Source organism: Lampetra fluviatilis, chromosome 12, assembly GCF_964198595.1.
Source record: "Lampetra fluviatilis chromosome 12, kcLamFluv1.1, whole genome shotgun sequence".
In the NCBI taxonomy this organism is placed as follows: Eukaryota; Metazoa; Chordata; class Hyperoartia; order Petromyzontiformes; family Petromyzontidae; genus Lampetra; species Lampetra fluviatilis.
In genome coordinates this window covers 15,073,366-15,088,777 of record NC_136286.1, presented here as the reverse complement: position 1 = coordinate 15,088,777, position 15,412 = coordinate 15,073,366, and the positions used below count along the sequence as shown (strand labels likewise).

The 15,412-nt window shown below is 55.1% G+C and overlaps 1 protein-coding gene across 1 annotated transcript in view; it reads right to left on the bottom strand.

The window, feature by feature from the left end:
• The window catches only part of LOC144935220 (SH3 and PX domain-containing protein 2B-like), a 40,164-nt gene that overhangs the window by 9,383 nt on the left and 15,369 nt on the right, over positions 1-15,412 (bottom strand). The window contains 6 exon segments of the mRNA XM_078861749.1: positions 448-565; positions 1,236-1,349; positions 1,954-2,085; positions 4,527-4,552; positions 7,586-7,677; positions 12,357-12,433. Coding sequence (XP_078717875.1) covers positions 448-565; positions 1,236-1,349; positions 1,954-2,085; positions 4,527-4,552; positions 7,586-7,677; positions 12,357-12,433 — 559 coding nt within the window.

Here is a 15,412-nt window from a genome sequence, read left to right as displayed (position 1 = left end):
TCCCCCCTGTAGCCTCTACAGGCTGTTGGGGCAAGTGCTGTTAGCCGGCTCCTATGCAGGCCGGCAGGCCGCACAGAGGAGTGGTGTGGCCAGAACCACGTCCGGCAGCCGTTGTCTCCCGAGTACCGATGTAGACTCATTTGAGGCCGAGTCGACCCAGGAACGGCCCAGGAACAATTTGGACAATGGCCATCGATGTTGGGCGCCTGTGCGGGTCAGGTGCTCGCGGCAGCAGCGTGCCACCCAACCGACCACGGGACGTGGTGGGGCGGCTCCCCCGAACCAGTCCACACTCGGCGATCGCGACGTCCGCCGGCAGCAGCGGGCTCGCTCGTTCCGGCGGTGGTTCCACTCTGGCGGTTTTCAGGCGTCGCTGCAGCGTTGGGGGGCGGGGGGGGGGGCAGTGGGGGGTGGAGTCGTGGCGCCTGCGGCTGTGCCGGGGCTCACCGAATGAACCACCAGCCCTCCAGGTTCTTCTGCAGCACGTCCACGAGCGCTCCTTTGTCCAGCTCCAGCTCGTCACCGTCCTGCGCCGCGTACGTGTGCACCACTGTGTAGCGCTCCTCTGAAGGGGGGGGGGGGGGGGCGAGACGGGAGAGCAGCGAGCGGTTACGGCCGGGTGACCATCGCCATCGGTGTGCCTCTGTGACAACGCCGGCATGGTCCGCCTCTCAAGAGCCAAAACAAATCTCTTTGGTCCAAAAGAGCCACAGGCTGACCGACGGATCAAAGTATAATATAACACGCCGCTTATATATGTGGTCGGGCAGGCCCTTCGATGACTCAATTCCCCATAATCCATCAGGACGCACGGCATCATTCAGGAGGCCACGTGGATTGATGGGGAGCTGGCACCGCTGCACCGCTGCTGTCACGAACGGGAGCGGCGGTGCAGCGTCCGCGAGGCGATGGGACGGAGCGATCAAGCCAGGCGGCTCAGCGGGAGAGCGAGCGGCTCGCAAGCCCAAGGTTGCGAGTTCACATCCTGGTTGGGGTTTGAATTGGCCCATCATCCACCCAGGGTCAACAAAAAATTATATTACTCTGTGATCAGTGGTTGTCCGTTGGATAGAATCGCCCCTGCCATAGGAATGTGGAGTTTCAACCACTGGCTGAGGTCTGTGAAAAGGAGATGAGCACCGGGTCAATGCTCATTTCAGCAGGAATCCACTTGTGACTCTGTGTGGTGGTGGCGGTGGTGGCGGCGGTGGCGGTGGTGCAGGCTGTGCGGGTACCTTCCCCCGGGTTGGCGTTCTGGATGAGCAGGTCATCTTGGGATCCATCCCTGGGCTCCAGGTAAGTCGCGGGGACCCAGCCCTGCTCTTCCTGGGCACTCACAAACCACCAGCCTGCGCAGACAGACGGCACACAAACCACGCGGGCGAGACCTCCTCCTTGCAATTCACAAATGTGAGCGTTCGGTCCGCATTGCCCGCACCAGGGGGCGATATCGTCGGTGCAGCACGCTGGGGGTCTTATTGCAAAGAGAGGACACGGAGCCGTAAATTGGGAAAAAATATTGGAAAACCTACGTGATGCACAACCACGAGCATTTAACCAAATTAACGTCTCAACAAGGTGGAATAATTTATAGTTTACAGCCCTTTGTCAATCTACTACTGGATGAAGGCCTCCCCACACCATGCCAACGTTTCTTTGACCATGCTGCTTGGTTGGGCATGCGGTGGCTGGGCATGCGGTGGCTGGGCACGCGGTGGCTGGGCACGCGGTGGCTGGGCACGCGGTGGCTGGGCATGCGGTGGCTGGCCATGCGGTGGCTGGGCATGCGGTGGTTGGGCATGCGGTGGCTGGGCATGCGGTGGCTGGGCATGCGGTGGCTGGGCATGCAGGCTACGTGACCCAGCCACCGCACACGAGGGAGTGCGTGAGTCAGCGAGTGTGTGCGTGCATGCGTGCGCGAGCGGGTGCGTGCGTGGCCCCGCGCTCGCCCACCCGTCTCGGTCTTCTCGATGACTTCCACCACTTGCCCGGCCACCAGGTTGAGCTCCGAGTTCTGCTGCTTCTTGTACTCAGCCACCACCACGTACTGCTCCAGCACCAGGGCCTCCGCGATGCCCTCGGATCCTGGCGGCGGCGGCAACAACGGCGGGCACACAACCACGACGCTTGGTCAGCGTACACAGAGGATGCCGCTAGCCAATCCCCATTACTATTAATAAACTAAACCAAGTCTCGACCAACGCACGCGCAGCAGTCAAGAGGGAGCCTCCCTTTTGTTCTGCGCAGTGCCAGGGCCCTAGAGGCCACGGGATTGGCCGAGAGGTTCCAAGTGGCACGCGTGACAAGAGTAGGTTCGAGAACAAGGGGTGGGTGGAGGGGGGGTCATGGGTTAGCGCTTGAGAAGAATTGTTTTGTGTCACTGGAGACAAGGCTGGGAAGTCGGTGTACGAGCTGAGAGTGCAGAGCACAGTGCGTACAAAGTGCATGTATGACGCGTACACGGGCGAACACTGGGTGAGAATGTAGCAGGGGGCATGTGGTGGCAAGAGCTCGCAGGCAGGGAGGTCACGGGAGGTCACGGAAGAGACCCCTCAGGGGTTAGGGGGTTAGCTGGGGAAAATAAAAAACACACTGCAGAAGCACCACTTGCGCTCTCCGCCACGTGCCGCGATAAAACAGTGGTGACCGCGTGCCCCACAGCGGCGACCCTCCCCGGGAGCCGTGCATGCCACGGTTCCGGCATCGTTGAGCGACGCTGCTTGTGCTGCGAGTGTAGCGGAGGGCAACGTGCTGGGCCATGGCACTCCACGTGTCGAGGTCACAACCAAACGAAGCACCTCCACCGCCCTCTCCACGCGCCAGATTAACGACTCCCATAGACTCGGTTCCTCTGGCCTCCACGCGACTCTACCGAGTACCTTCTAGCCTTCTCCGTAGCCTTGAGACTCCTCCGTTCTCCATCATTCTCATCATCATCTCCGTGACATCTGCCGGTTCAAGTCGTTTAATAAATAACTCGCACCCACGGCGCACGACTCGGCCGCCAGGGCTCGCAGCCTCTGCCCCCACTGCCCTCCCTTCTGCTTCCCTTTTCCTTCTCACGGGGGCAGCAGCTCGTCAGAGGTGAAAGGCGGGGGGGGGGGGCAGGACGATCGGAGCGGCGGGGACTTGCCCGGGAGGGGGAGGGGCACACTCCTCCACCGCATCGCGACGATGCAAAGGGACAGAGGGACACACGGACGGACGGACAGGGGTTCATTTGAGCTAAGAGCAGATTGGCAGTGAGCGCGAGTGATGGATACAATAATTGAATTGACTAAGAGCAGGCTCTGCTCGCCTGGTTGGAGAGACACAATCTGCACCGGATCACTTTATTTATCGCCGAATGCAGAGGGCGGTGATTTATCCTTTACCGGCGCGATGGGCTCACGCGATCAAAGATCAAAGAAGACGATTCCCCGCTGTGAAGAGGATAACCGCCGTTACCTCGATCCTCCCGGCGACACACGGGCACAGAGCTACGGTGACGCCAGACTCAACGGCCGTAGTCGCGTCCCACCGGCAGTCGGAGGGGTGTAGCGATGCAGCGTCGTCACAGCCATCTCCTGCTCATCAAATGAGCATCGAGGCGGTGCTCATCTCCCGTTTACAGCCCCGAGAGAGCGGCGGATATTCCACATTCCTATGGCAAGGGCGCGTCTATCCATAGGACAACCGCTGTTGATTTCCCCACAAAGTGGTAATGATTTTATGGACCCATAAGGGATGATTGGTCGAGTCAACGCCCCCCATCCCAACCAGGAGTTGAACTCGCGATCCTCCCGATCGCGAGCCGCTCGCTCCACCGCTGGGCCCGCCCGGCTGGATGCTCTGAGCACGCGAACCGTGCACGGAAACACCGACGGCAGCGTTCGCGATTCGTATCCCGCGATGGCGCCTTGCCACCCTGGCAGGCTGCCACTGGAGGTCGCCGCACTCCCGGTCGGAATTGTGTCTCCCTCGCGAGCCGAGCGGATCCCTGAACAGCCGCGAGGGGCCCGAGGGGCTGCAGGCCTCCTCCCGCCCGTGGGAACGTGGCCGCGAGGCTAAGCCAGGCCGACCGAGCTCCGATTGTTAAAGAGGACGGGAATGTTCGCGACGCGTCAGCGCGCCGGGCTTGCAATCCAGGGTCGGCCGGTTGGATCTTCCGCCGCGGCAAGCCGAAACGACGGCGCAAGTTTCCACCGCAGTTTGTCGATTGGCAGGTCGCGTGCGGCGAGGTAGAGTGTGGGGACACCCACCGCCTTCCAAAGACGTCTCGCCAGTGCGGAGGAGGAGTAGGCCAAAGTAGCCTCTCTAGAGGGGCCGTCGAGAACTTGCTCGAGTGAACGGCACTTCCGGCCGGCAGTGGTGTGCAGGGCTGCGCCTTTACCTTGACCGGCGTGGATGCTGCTGTGTGGTGAGCACGTGGGGAGTGTGGTGAGCACGTGGGGAGTGTGGTGAGCACGTGGGGAGTGTGGTGAGCACGTGGTGAGTGTGCGGTGAGCACGTGGGGAGTGTGCGGGTGAGCGAGCCGTGGTGCTCACCTAGCTTCCTCTTGGAGCCAGCGTCCCTGGCAGGGGGAGGGAGAGGCAAAGAGACAGAGAGACAGACAGGGAGAGGCAGCGTTACTCCCAACTCCACGAGCCCTCACTGGCATTCGCTGGGGCGGCAATGGTGGAAAACTACAGGGGAAGTTACATAGCTGAACAAATTACACAATCATACGTAAACTCAAATGTACGTAAATTCGAACAAAATAACGCAATATGGAGAATAATAATAGGAATGACATTACAGTTTTTGAGCATATTTGAGAGAGTCTTTGTAAATTATGCAATCACGCAGGTGATTGAACATTTTGTAAGAACAGATTTCATTACAATGGAAGGTATTTAGCTTTTTGTTGAATAAAAAAAACAGTTAACCCTGCAACCAACGAAAAGGGAGGGTGGAGTGGAATCCCGCGCGATGTTTGAGTCATCTGCACACAGGCAGTCGTCAGCTGTGAAATTGAGAAATCTCTCCACGTTGGCAGCTCAGCCACTTTCATCATTAGCCATGACCAACCCACAGCTTGATGAAGGCTTCCCTAAGCCACTGCCATTTCTCACAGAGAGGAGTCATGGAGAGTGAATATTCACCAGCTGCTCATTTCCATAATCACCTCAACATCCACCAGCTGAGGAGGGTCGCCACCAGACCCCCCCCCCCCCCAGCATGCAGTGCCGTGCGCTCACGGGAAACTCCCACGAGCGACGCATCGGGGTGGGAGGACAGCATCTGGCACGTCCCATGTCCCACTGGACCCTGCTTCCTTCTCCCCTCTCCTACCCCCCTTCCCCTGGGAACGGCCTTAATCTAATTAGCGCACCGCGCGCTGCTGCGGTCGCGAGGTCGCAGTGCGTAACAGCAGCAGCAGCTGTCGGTGTGCGTTACGCAGGCGCTCCGTTTCACAAGCGTAGTCGGCTGTGGTGTCACAGCAGGGGGCGATGTTGCTGCTCGTGTGGTCCCAAGCGAGTCATTTGCGGTGTAACTTTCGAAAATGTGTGACCTGTTCAGATGATTCCTAATAAGAAATGTAAATTCGCTCTGAATGCACACGCAAGTCAAGCCTGCGGTTCCACTTTGCATAAATATCGAGAGGTGGATCCGACCTCGGCAAGGCGATTGTCACGACGCCGGGTGGGCGAGCGCTCAAGGCACGAAGGCCGCTCTGCCGTGAGCTCGTCCACGTCCACGTCTCTGGGACGTCGCTCGAAGCGGGAGGCCACTTGAAAGTCAAATTCGTAGCGCGAGCTCCACTTTAGAAAATGACCCGCACGCGAGGTAAAAAAAAATGAATCACTGTCGCTTACGTATCTATTTCAATCCAGATCTACTTCACAAATTAGACATTTTAATGCAACAGGATTCTTTAACGCAATTACAGAGAGGCGAATGTAAGGTAATAATAATAATAACCTGCATCGTCCAGAATTGCGTTTTTATCGATCGACGCCGTTGCATCAGCTGCAGCGAACAGAAAGAGTCGCGCGAGATGAGAACGCACCGCGCGCACCCAGCACGTGCTGAAACGATCGCACGTGTTAGGCCTGTCCCTCGCCCCCATCTCTCTCTAGCCACCCTCACCCCGACACGGCACCCCCATCTCTCTCGAGCTACCTCCAACGACCGTGTCCTTCCCTCGCACACTACTCCCCACCTACACTCTCCCCCAGATTCCCCTCTCCTCACTCTCACCCAATCCCCGCTCCTCACTCTGCCAGCAGCCCATAATGCTCTCCCGTCTCCCGCCCCAGTCGCTCCCCTCCCCATTCCCTACCTCCCCGGCCAGACCAGCGGTGCCGTCCACAACCAGTCACGCTTTCCACTCGGCGCACAAAACATTTGGAAGGCGTTGTGTCCACGCTGAGCGGTGAAAGTTCACTACGCGCCTCGCCAAAGCGCTCCAAGTTTTTTTTTCGAGTCCACTGGTTCTCTTGGAGCACTTGAGCGCCATCTTTGGCAGCGCAATGCCAGAGGAAACGCGGTTTTACATTGCCTCATTTTGGCCGAGCCGCTGCGTAGACAGGCATTGTCATGTTTATATGTGGATATAAAAGCTCTCTTTACCCTCCAAACTAAACAAGCGCAGTGTTTTGGATGTCTACTGAGTCTTCGCGCGAGATCCTGCCGAGTGCGCTGTTCCTCACTGGAGTTCGACCACCCACGAGCGCGCAGCCGCGATCTACGTCGACCTGCTTTCTGTGCTGCCAGACTCCCCGTGGAAGCAGAAATGCAGACGCAGCAGAATCATTTTCACCCCCACCAAGAGCGAGGTCACAAGAAACGAACTGCGTGCACTGCTGCTCGCCATTCCGCCACGAGGAAGCAGGCAACAGATGATCAAGAGCGAGACGCTTCACGGGTGATTAAGAATGAAGTTTGATTGACAAGCAAAGAGTCCTCTTTGTGGGGCACTTGGATGATGTGACCCGATCGCGAGTGAAGAGCGCAATATAACCGACTTCCAACGTAGCGCTGCGCCATCATCGTCCAGGCCTATTCATGGACACAGGGTGGTGCGCCGCTAGCTGAGAGATCTCAATGCGGATGCCTTCCTCTGGTGATGACGCTCAGGCACAATTGGACCGTACAGTAGAGGTTGGATGTAATCACACAGTGTAAGAGGAGCCAATATCCCACCGCGTGCTTAGTCGCCCTTCGCCGTGCGCTAGCAGTGCAACGCACACACGTGTTGATTACATCAGAAGTGCGCTTAGATACTTGGCATGCTTTTGTCCAGCATCGACTTTAATGTGAAAATAAATTGGAGAATAAAATAAATTGGAAAGTAAATTGCCATCTGTTAAACATTTCAGCGCAATCCCTGGGGTGTCTCCAGCTTACCGAGAGAAATGCACACTAAGAATATATTTTATTTATTTTCAGAAAACCCAAACAACGTGGCATGGATTGCTGAGATGACCGAGACGGCCGACAGCGTCAGCTTGACAGACGGAGGAGTTGCGGTCCAGAGTGGTCGATGTTGGTACCCAGAGAGAGGCAGAGGGGGGGGGGGGGGGGCACGGGCGAGGGAAGGGCGGGCGGGGGAAGGTCTTACTCTTTGGGGGGGTTGAGATCCTCTGCCCGAGCCTCAAAGAAGTGGAGCACGTCCTCGCACTGGGAGATCTCCGCGGGCAGCTGCACCAGTGCCTGTGCGCACAAAGACAAAGATGCCCCCGCAGAGTCTAAACAGACTGTTGGGGCAAGTGCTGTGAGCGGGCACCTGTGAAAGGCCGGCACGGCGCACGACAGGGTGGGTGGCCAGCAGCACGCCCGACCGCCTTTTTCTCCCAAGTGACGATGTTTACACACAGCACCAGGTACTCATTTGAGGCCCAGTCAACCTAGGGGAGGCACAGGACCGGTTCAGATAATCATTACTGGTGTTGGCCGTGAGCTAGGTTCATTGCGTAGCGCGCTAACCGCTGCACTACCACTCCCCTGTGCCCACAAACACGCGCGTGCAGTGCGGTCTGGGAAATATAGCGAACACGACTGCAAATGGTATCGGACTTATGGCCAAAACTGCACACACATTATTTAAAAATGCACGATTTCATGAAAACATAAATATTTGTGAACATGTTTGATTGAATGTTAGGAAAAACAAACTGTGCTTTACGCGTCCGGGAATTTTGTTTAAATATATTCTGTTTCTTAGAACTTTGTGTCTTTTTTTCTTTTAGCGATGTTGAAATGAACTGCATGTGCAGTAAACAAGCACCAGAAACCCCCCCCCCCCTCTATCCAGCCCCCACCTCTAGCCAGCCCCCACCTCTAGCCAGCCCCCACCTCTATCCAGCCCCCACCTCTAGCCAGCCCCCACCTCTATCCAGCCCCCACCTCTAGCCAGCCCCCACCTCTAGCCAGCCCCCACCTCTAGCCACTCGTCTCGCCCTGGTCCCCTCCACCACAACAACATCTGGCGGTGCACGCCGTGGTGCAGGCAACGCCACGTCACCGCCGCCGGGGAGATGAAACCGCGCGATCGCCGCCGCCGCCGCCCTCCCCCTCGCCCTCCCCCGGGACCGGCCGCTCCCACCGCACAGACAGCCCCATCGGTCACGCTCGGCACTTCCTACGAGCGGCATCGGCGCAATCTCGAGAGTGGCTTCACGAGATCGGATCGTTTTGCAGACTGCGCACAAGTCGCTGGAAGGGCGCACGCTCGCCTAGCGAGCATCCGCGCCACGTGCAGGCGGCCAAAGCGAAGGCAGCGATCCGGCGAGCCGCTTCTGCCGAGGTGGCAGCCGCCGCCTGCAGGGGCACAACCGCCGCGCCTCTCGACGCCGGCGCACGCTCGTCGTGAAGCGAACAAGGGTGGGCGAAGCGAACAAGGGTGGGCGAAGCGAACAAGGGTGGGCGAAGCGAACAAGGGTGTTCTTAGGTTTTTTCGGTAAAGTCACGTATACGTGACTTTACCGAAAAAACCTAAGAAGATGATTCCTTGCAGTCACGAAAGCTTCAAATCTAGAACGAACAAGGGTGGGCGAAGCGACGCCTCCTGGGCCGATGCCCCGCAGCGAGGCTGCCTGGGGGCTCAACCGACCCACAGGCCGAACACACGACAGTGAAGGGGCCCCCCAGCTCACGTCAGCTTCGCGAGCGTTTGTTGTCACGTCGCAGGACATTGGCCGATGGCGACGGCTTGAGGAAAGAGGGGCTTCGTCCAGCAGTGGATGAATCACGGCTGCTGATGATGATGTAACACCCGAGCGGGCTGCTGCTACCGCATGCATGCGACTGAGGGGCTCCCTGTTGAGCCGGTTTGTGCCTGGAGGGAATCAAAGCTCGAGGTTCCTGAGGGCACCCGGAGGTCACGTTGGCGCTGCTGCTGCTGCTTTCACTCACCGATCACACGGTGCAGAGTGCAGGAATCCGTCTGCTGGCTGCACATCCCCCAACACTCCTTGCCCAATGTTGACGGTCTACTTTCCACACACAGGCAACCCTGTAGATTCTTACACGCTGATCATAACTCATGCAATTGAGGCTCCACGTTCATAGCTTCAACTGGACTCTCCTGAAAGTTGCAGGAGAAGGCAGATTCCTGCGTCCGGCTCACGACATTTTACCGATGATCACCGAGTGGTCAAATCTGTTCGCTGTCGAGGCAAACTTGATTTGCCTCTGCGGAGCAAGTGCAACACACTCCTCACGTTATTGTTCCAAGCCGTTCCTCTCACTCACTATAGAAGACACACATCACCTCCGTTGTTGCCCATTCTATGCAAGGAGCTCCTTCTTTGTGAAAAGGTTCAGTTCCTCAGCAGCACCCCGGGGCCCTCACCACACAGCGGTCGCACCCAGTTGTGAGCAGTGCTCCACATGAGAAAACCTCAAACTACTTGATAGTAATCAATGAATTGTACTGATTTAGGGTTGCAACTTGATACAATAATTGATTATTTTTCGTGAGTTTTTAGTGTCTTGTTTATATTGTTTACGATTTGTTTTTGTCTCAACTGTAAAGTGCTCTACGGTTCTCCACTCGCCAAACGTAACAGCGCATAATTCGTATATACATCATCTCTTTAAATAATAATAGTAGTCTCACAACCATGGAATGCATCGCGAGCATTTGAACTGATGTCATCCGATGGCTTGGTGCCACGCGCAATGGCCTCGCGATTGCGGCTCACAACCGTTGACCACATCGCAACATCGTGACAGATGGCGATGTAACTCGGGGGGGGGGGCCTTCATCTAGCAGCGGATTGATCATGACAGACAATGATAATGAGGTTAGACATTTCCCGATGTATTTTAAACTAAAATAATTCCTCAACTATTCCGACGCACTCTGACGACATACCCCAAGATGTAGCAGCGTCTGTCCGCCAGCCGCCCCATCCAGGGACAACGTTTCACATCAACGCGTGAATCTGTCCGCAGCGTCTCCCAGCACAACTCTCTCAAGAGTCTTCAAACCACGCTTCATACGATTAGTTGTGGATGGCACTAGAACATTTTCCTTCCATAAGCATCTGCCAATTAAATATTTAATGGAAATTCTAAAAGGAAAGATTTTCTTTTAATCCAAATCTACCACAAGCCAATAGAGTGGAATATTTAATCAGTGTAGTGATAGTGCTGCCCTTCCTAACGCAGACAATTGTAAATGTTGTGGATTTACTCTCCAACACGCCGGTGTGCTGTACTAGTAACGAATTGGCATGTTCTGTTTACGTAACAAACCTTACTCATTGGCTGTGTCGGGTGGTGGCGGGTTTAACGACACATTTATATATTTACGCGATCCAACCCCCCAAAAAAACGGTATTATGGACTATTTACGAGCAGCGTGGAAGACAGAAGTATTGCTCTGCATAGTTGACGAGCCAACACCATTTCTTAGGATTACGTTTGTGATTTTTAATGTACGAGTAGAATAGCCTTTAAAAAAACCCCCATTACTTGCTGACAGAGCCGATACATCTGAGCAGCATTACGTAGCACGGACACGTGGACTTCTCAACAACGCTGCTGCCGGTCTAGCTCCAGGGCCACGTGGACTACTCGCCGCCCGAGTCACCGAGGCGGCAGCAGCAGTGAGCTGACGTGGCACTCAAGGGAGGATGTATGCCTTGCGCGGCACGGGGGACTCGCAGCATTCTTGAGCCGGGGGTTCCGAGGGCTCTCGGCTGCGTGCCCGAGGCTCCGAGAGGCAACGCCGACACGAGAGCAGAAGGTGAATTAAGCCGCGAGTGCCGGCTCACGGCCTCGCCTGTGAAGATGCCAAGCGCTAGTTTGGCGCTTGTAGTTTAATATTTTGACTACAGAGGCACGCAAACAAGGGGCGGTCAGAGTTCATAAATTAGGATATTAAAATTTGGTGTCGTGGGTTGACGAGTGGAGTCAATCCCTTCCCTCAGCTCTTGATGCGCGTCCACGCGTGAGTGTCGAGGTGGACGACGCTACGTTTCCCAGCGGTACGCGTGCGCACAAGGCGGACGGCACAGCCCGTAGGCGCCACGCTCGTGTTATCAGTCACGGCCGAGACGAGCGCTTACGCCTGCGCGCACGCGACGGTCTTGAGCGATGCTCCGAGCCCCACCGCAGCGGCAGCATGAACGATCCCACAGCGGCCACAATCGTCTTATTGTCGGACGAGCGTCTGCGCTCGTCTCTGCTGGCAGCGCATTCCCACAGTCACCGGCGCCTCCACAGCAAGGCCACTATTCCCTGCCCGCTAAGTGGAACTCGTTTTATCCACCCTCCCACCCCCACCGCCACTCCCCCACGAGGGTTGATGGGCCGAGTCCTTCCAAATGCGAGGCGAATATTGTCCTCAACACCACGCCCATGGATGCTACTACAGACAACAACGTAGAGATAACAGCGTAGAGATAACGATGTAGAGATAACAGAGATAATTATCATATATAAATAACCACAGAGATAACCCCATAGAGAAACTATTCATGGCATTAAACACATTGTGAAGTAAATGTCAACTATTTCTATTCATGAAAATTAAACTTCTGAAAGCAAAATTCTGCCTGCATGCCTTTGACGAAAGATCCTGTGGATTTCAGGTTCATGATACATTTTGTCGTCAACAGTCAGAATGAGTGTGCCCCCCTCTTGGCCGTCAGTGGTCAACAAACGTCGAGAAGCAGTGGGGAGCCCCACAAACTGGAGGCCACGACAGCCGTGTCCCAGACTCGTGTCCCAGACTCGTGTCCCAGACGCGTGTCCCAGACGCGTGTCTGAAACCCCCGCCCCCCAATCCTCTCTGATGTCCGGTGAGTCGCATCGTCACACGTGTCGTGCTGCGTCACGCATGTCCCGCGTATCGTCACGCGTGTCCGGCGCCGGCTGCTCACCCTGCAGTACTCGTCTATGGGCTTCAGCCTCCGCACAGCCACGTCCCGGATGTGGCTCCTCCGGAACAGGATCTTGCCTGCAGTCACAGGCGCAGCAGCAGCAGCAGCAGCACACAGGCGGCCGTCATCGAGAGGTTAACTACCTCCGGGTGCCACAGTGGCGAGATGTTCACGACCTCGCCTGGTATACAGGAGTGCGTGGGTTCGATCTCTACCCTGACGCCTGCTGTATAATTGTAGTTTGCGGTGTCTCTCTCCCCGTGGTCACGTGGATTTGTCTCCGGGTCCTCCACATTTAGAAACATGCGTTTAGAGTAATTGGCTGTGATACATTTCCATGAGCCACTTCATTAGGCTATCATTTGTCACAGCCAGGTCGCTTCTGAGTTGTTGCGAAAATTCGAAAAATGTACACGCCGCAAATCGTTTGCTTGGCATTAAACATAGCAATCATCGCCTCCCCTCCTGGCAGGGTTCATGCCCGACTGCTGGCCGGAGCCGCCTTGCGCTGTGCAGGGGCAGCTGTCCCTGGGGGTGCCCTTCGGACGTCTGAGTGGGGTGCCACGTGAGGCGCTTCGAGTTGCCGAGCCATTGACAATGAGATTATTGTTGGGTACATCGATATGCAAGACAGAGATATCTCTTATAGCCTTGGCAGACTATTGGGGCAAGTGCTGTTAGCGAGCACCTATGAAGGCCGGAATCAAACTCGGGTCACCAGGTTCGTAGCACAGCATAGCGCTAACACCGCTGCATCGCCGCTCACAACATCGATATGCAGCACACACACGAACTCGCGTTTAGACGAGATCTGATTTGTACACAGACACACAATTACCCCATGAGCCCAGCAACACGCAGGATTTTTTTTATCAAGCGTCCATTTGATCCTGGAATGAAACGAGGTCACAGCAGTGCGCCCAGCGGCATTCTTCTCTCGTGTGTCAATGGTCCCTGGGTGCCCCCGGTGCTCAACGTCGTGCCTAATTGACCACGGCCACACGGAGGCATTGTTAGGAAACCGATCGGCACTAAAGCTGGGGGTAGCTGCCCTCCTGCCGTTGGTAACCTCTCGCCAACAGCGTCATTCACACAGATCCATCACGCAGGAGGCCGATCCCCAAACCGCGGGTGCCGGCGAGCGGCAAGGCTGCACGGCTCTAGGCACAACCTCTGCTCCTCTCCATCCTGCGCTGCACGCTAATCCCATCTCGCTGGGCGCGTGGCGAGTGCCCTGCGCAGTATACGGCCCATACAGCACACAAGACTAAACATTGCAAGTCAGCACAGAGGAAGCTGTTTCACAAGCAGGGAGCAGGGGTGATTGCCATTAAATAGACCCACAGACTTGTCCAGAGAGACGCGCCTGGCCATTTCAAAGCTGTGATAATCAACTAATGAATCCGTGATGAATCTTCTTGTGCGATGCAGACCTTAGCTAGCAAATTAAAGCTATCCACAAACTCCATCACCCTCCCAACAACACCCTAATCACTCGTGGAGAGATGGGAGGGCCTTGTGTTAATTGACACAAAGCTGCCAAGCAATCGGGTTGTGCATTGGAGGAGCTGATGGTAAGCAAGATCTCACCTCCACAACTATCAGCGAGCTGTGATTACAAATCAACAACACGCTGCATAGTGAGATCATGGCTAGCCAGTAGAACTGTAAGCTTCAAACTGCATAAAAACAGTGTGGATCTACCGAGGACTGCCGATTATTATGCTTTCATTTATGTATACACACTTTCTTTATCGAGCCTGAGTCTCAAGGCTCTTTTTCAGGAGGGTCCTGCCAAATGTTCACAGTTGGGGGCGATGCTGCTGCTCTGAGTAATTTTTCAGCATTGGGATGTTTTGACCAACACCAGTCACTTTGGGTGTGTGTTTTTGTTTTTAGCAATGGCAGGAAACCCACGCAGAATATGGAAGCGCACAGACTCAGGAGAGAAAGGCGCCCAAGGTGGGAATCGAACCCGGGCCTTGTTGGCTTGAGGCGCGAGCGTTGTCGCCGTGCCGCCACCGTGCCGCGCGACGTCACTGCAGGCCGTCAACGCCTCCCTTCCTCTGAGTTGGCGTCACAAGTTTTGCACCCATTCATTAAAGGTCAGCTCGGAGGACAACCGCATCACGGTGCCGCGAAGGAACGCCGCTCGCAAGTCGTTGCGCGGTGCTGATGAATCTCTTCCCCGTGCAAACGTGCACGCCTTTGGTTTAAATGTTTAAATATATAACTCGCGATTATTATTTTTAAACAATGTGTTCATGTCAGTTTACTATTTTTACTAAAACTATGCTGTATAATTTGTAAATGCAGGTTTAAAAAAAATGAAAACAGATTACTAAGGGGGGAATGCAAGGTGGCAATACTTTCAGAGAGCCCCACCACATACAAGATAATTCACACACACACACACAAGATGATAAAACACATTCACACACACAAGATAATAAAACACATTCACACACACACAAGATAATAAAACACATTCACACACATACATACAAGATAATAAAACACATTCACACACACACAGATACAAAGCTGCAGATTTCCTTCAACATCAAGGGCAAATCATGAGATGATTGAAAATGCCAGGATACTGACGTTATTTAAACGGACATTTGTCAACAGCGCACTCTGTTGACGTTTGAGAGTGCCGTACTTATCCTGATGATGTTCATGCCGCATCAGCGTTACACGGACGGCCGGAGTCGCGAATCAGAAACTACTTTAAATGATTGTCCAAACGCCTGAGTTATTGTGGGCACCGTGAGTTTTGGCAGCACTCGCATGATTTAACAGCCACTCCATGAATACTGCATGCTGGCCCGAATACTCCAATTGGTGTTAAAGCTCCTGAGAGATTAAACAAAAAAAGCCAGTACCACAAGTTGCAACGTCAAAGCAAGCCATGCTCTTCCGACATTGTGTTCACTAGCGGGGTCCAATCAGCCACCGTGCACCCCCGAAAATTCTACGAAATGTCTCCATCTAAGGCGATGATTCAATTCAAGAATTAAAAAATGTTTTTACTTGACACTGCAGTGAACGTA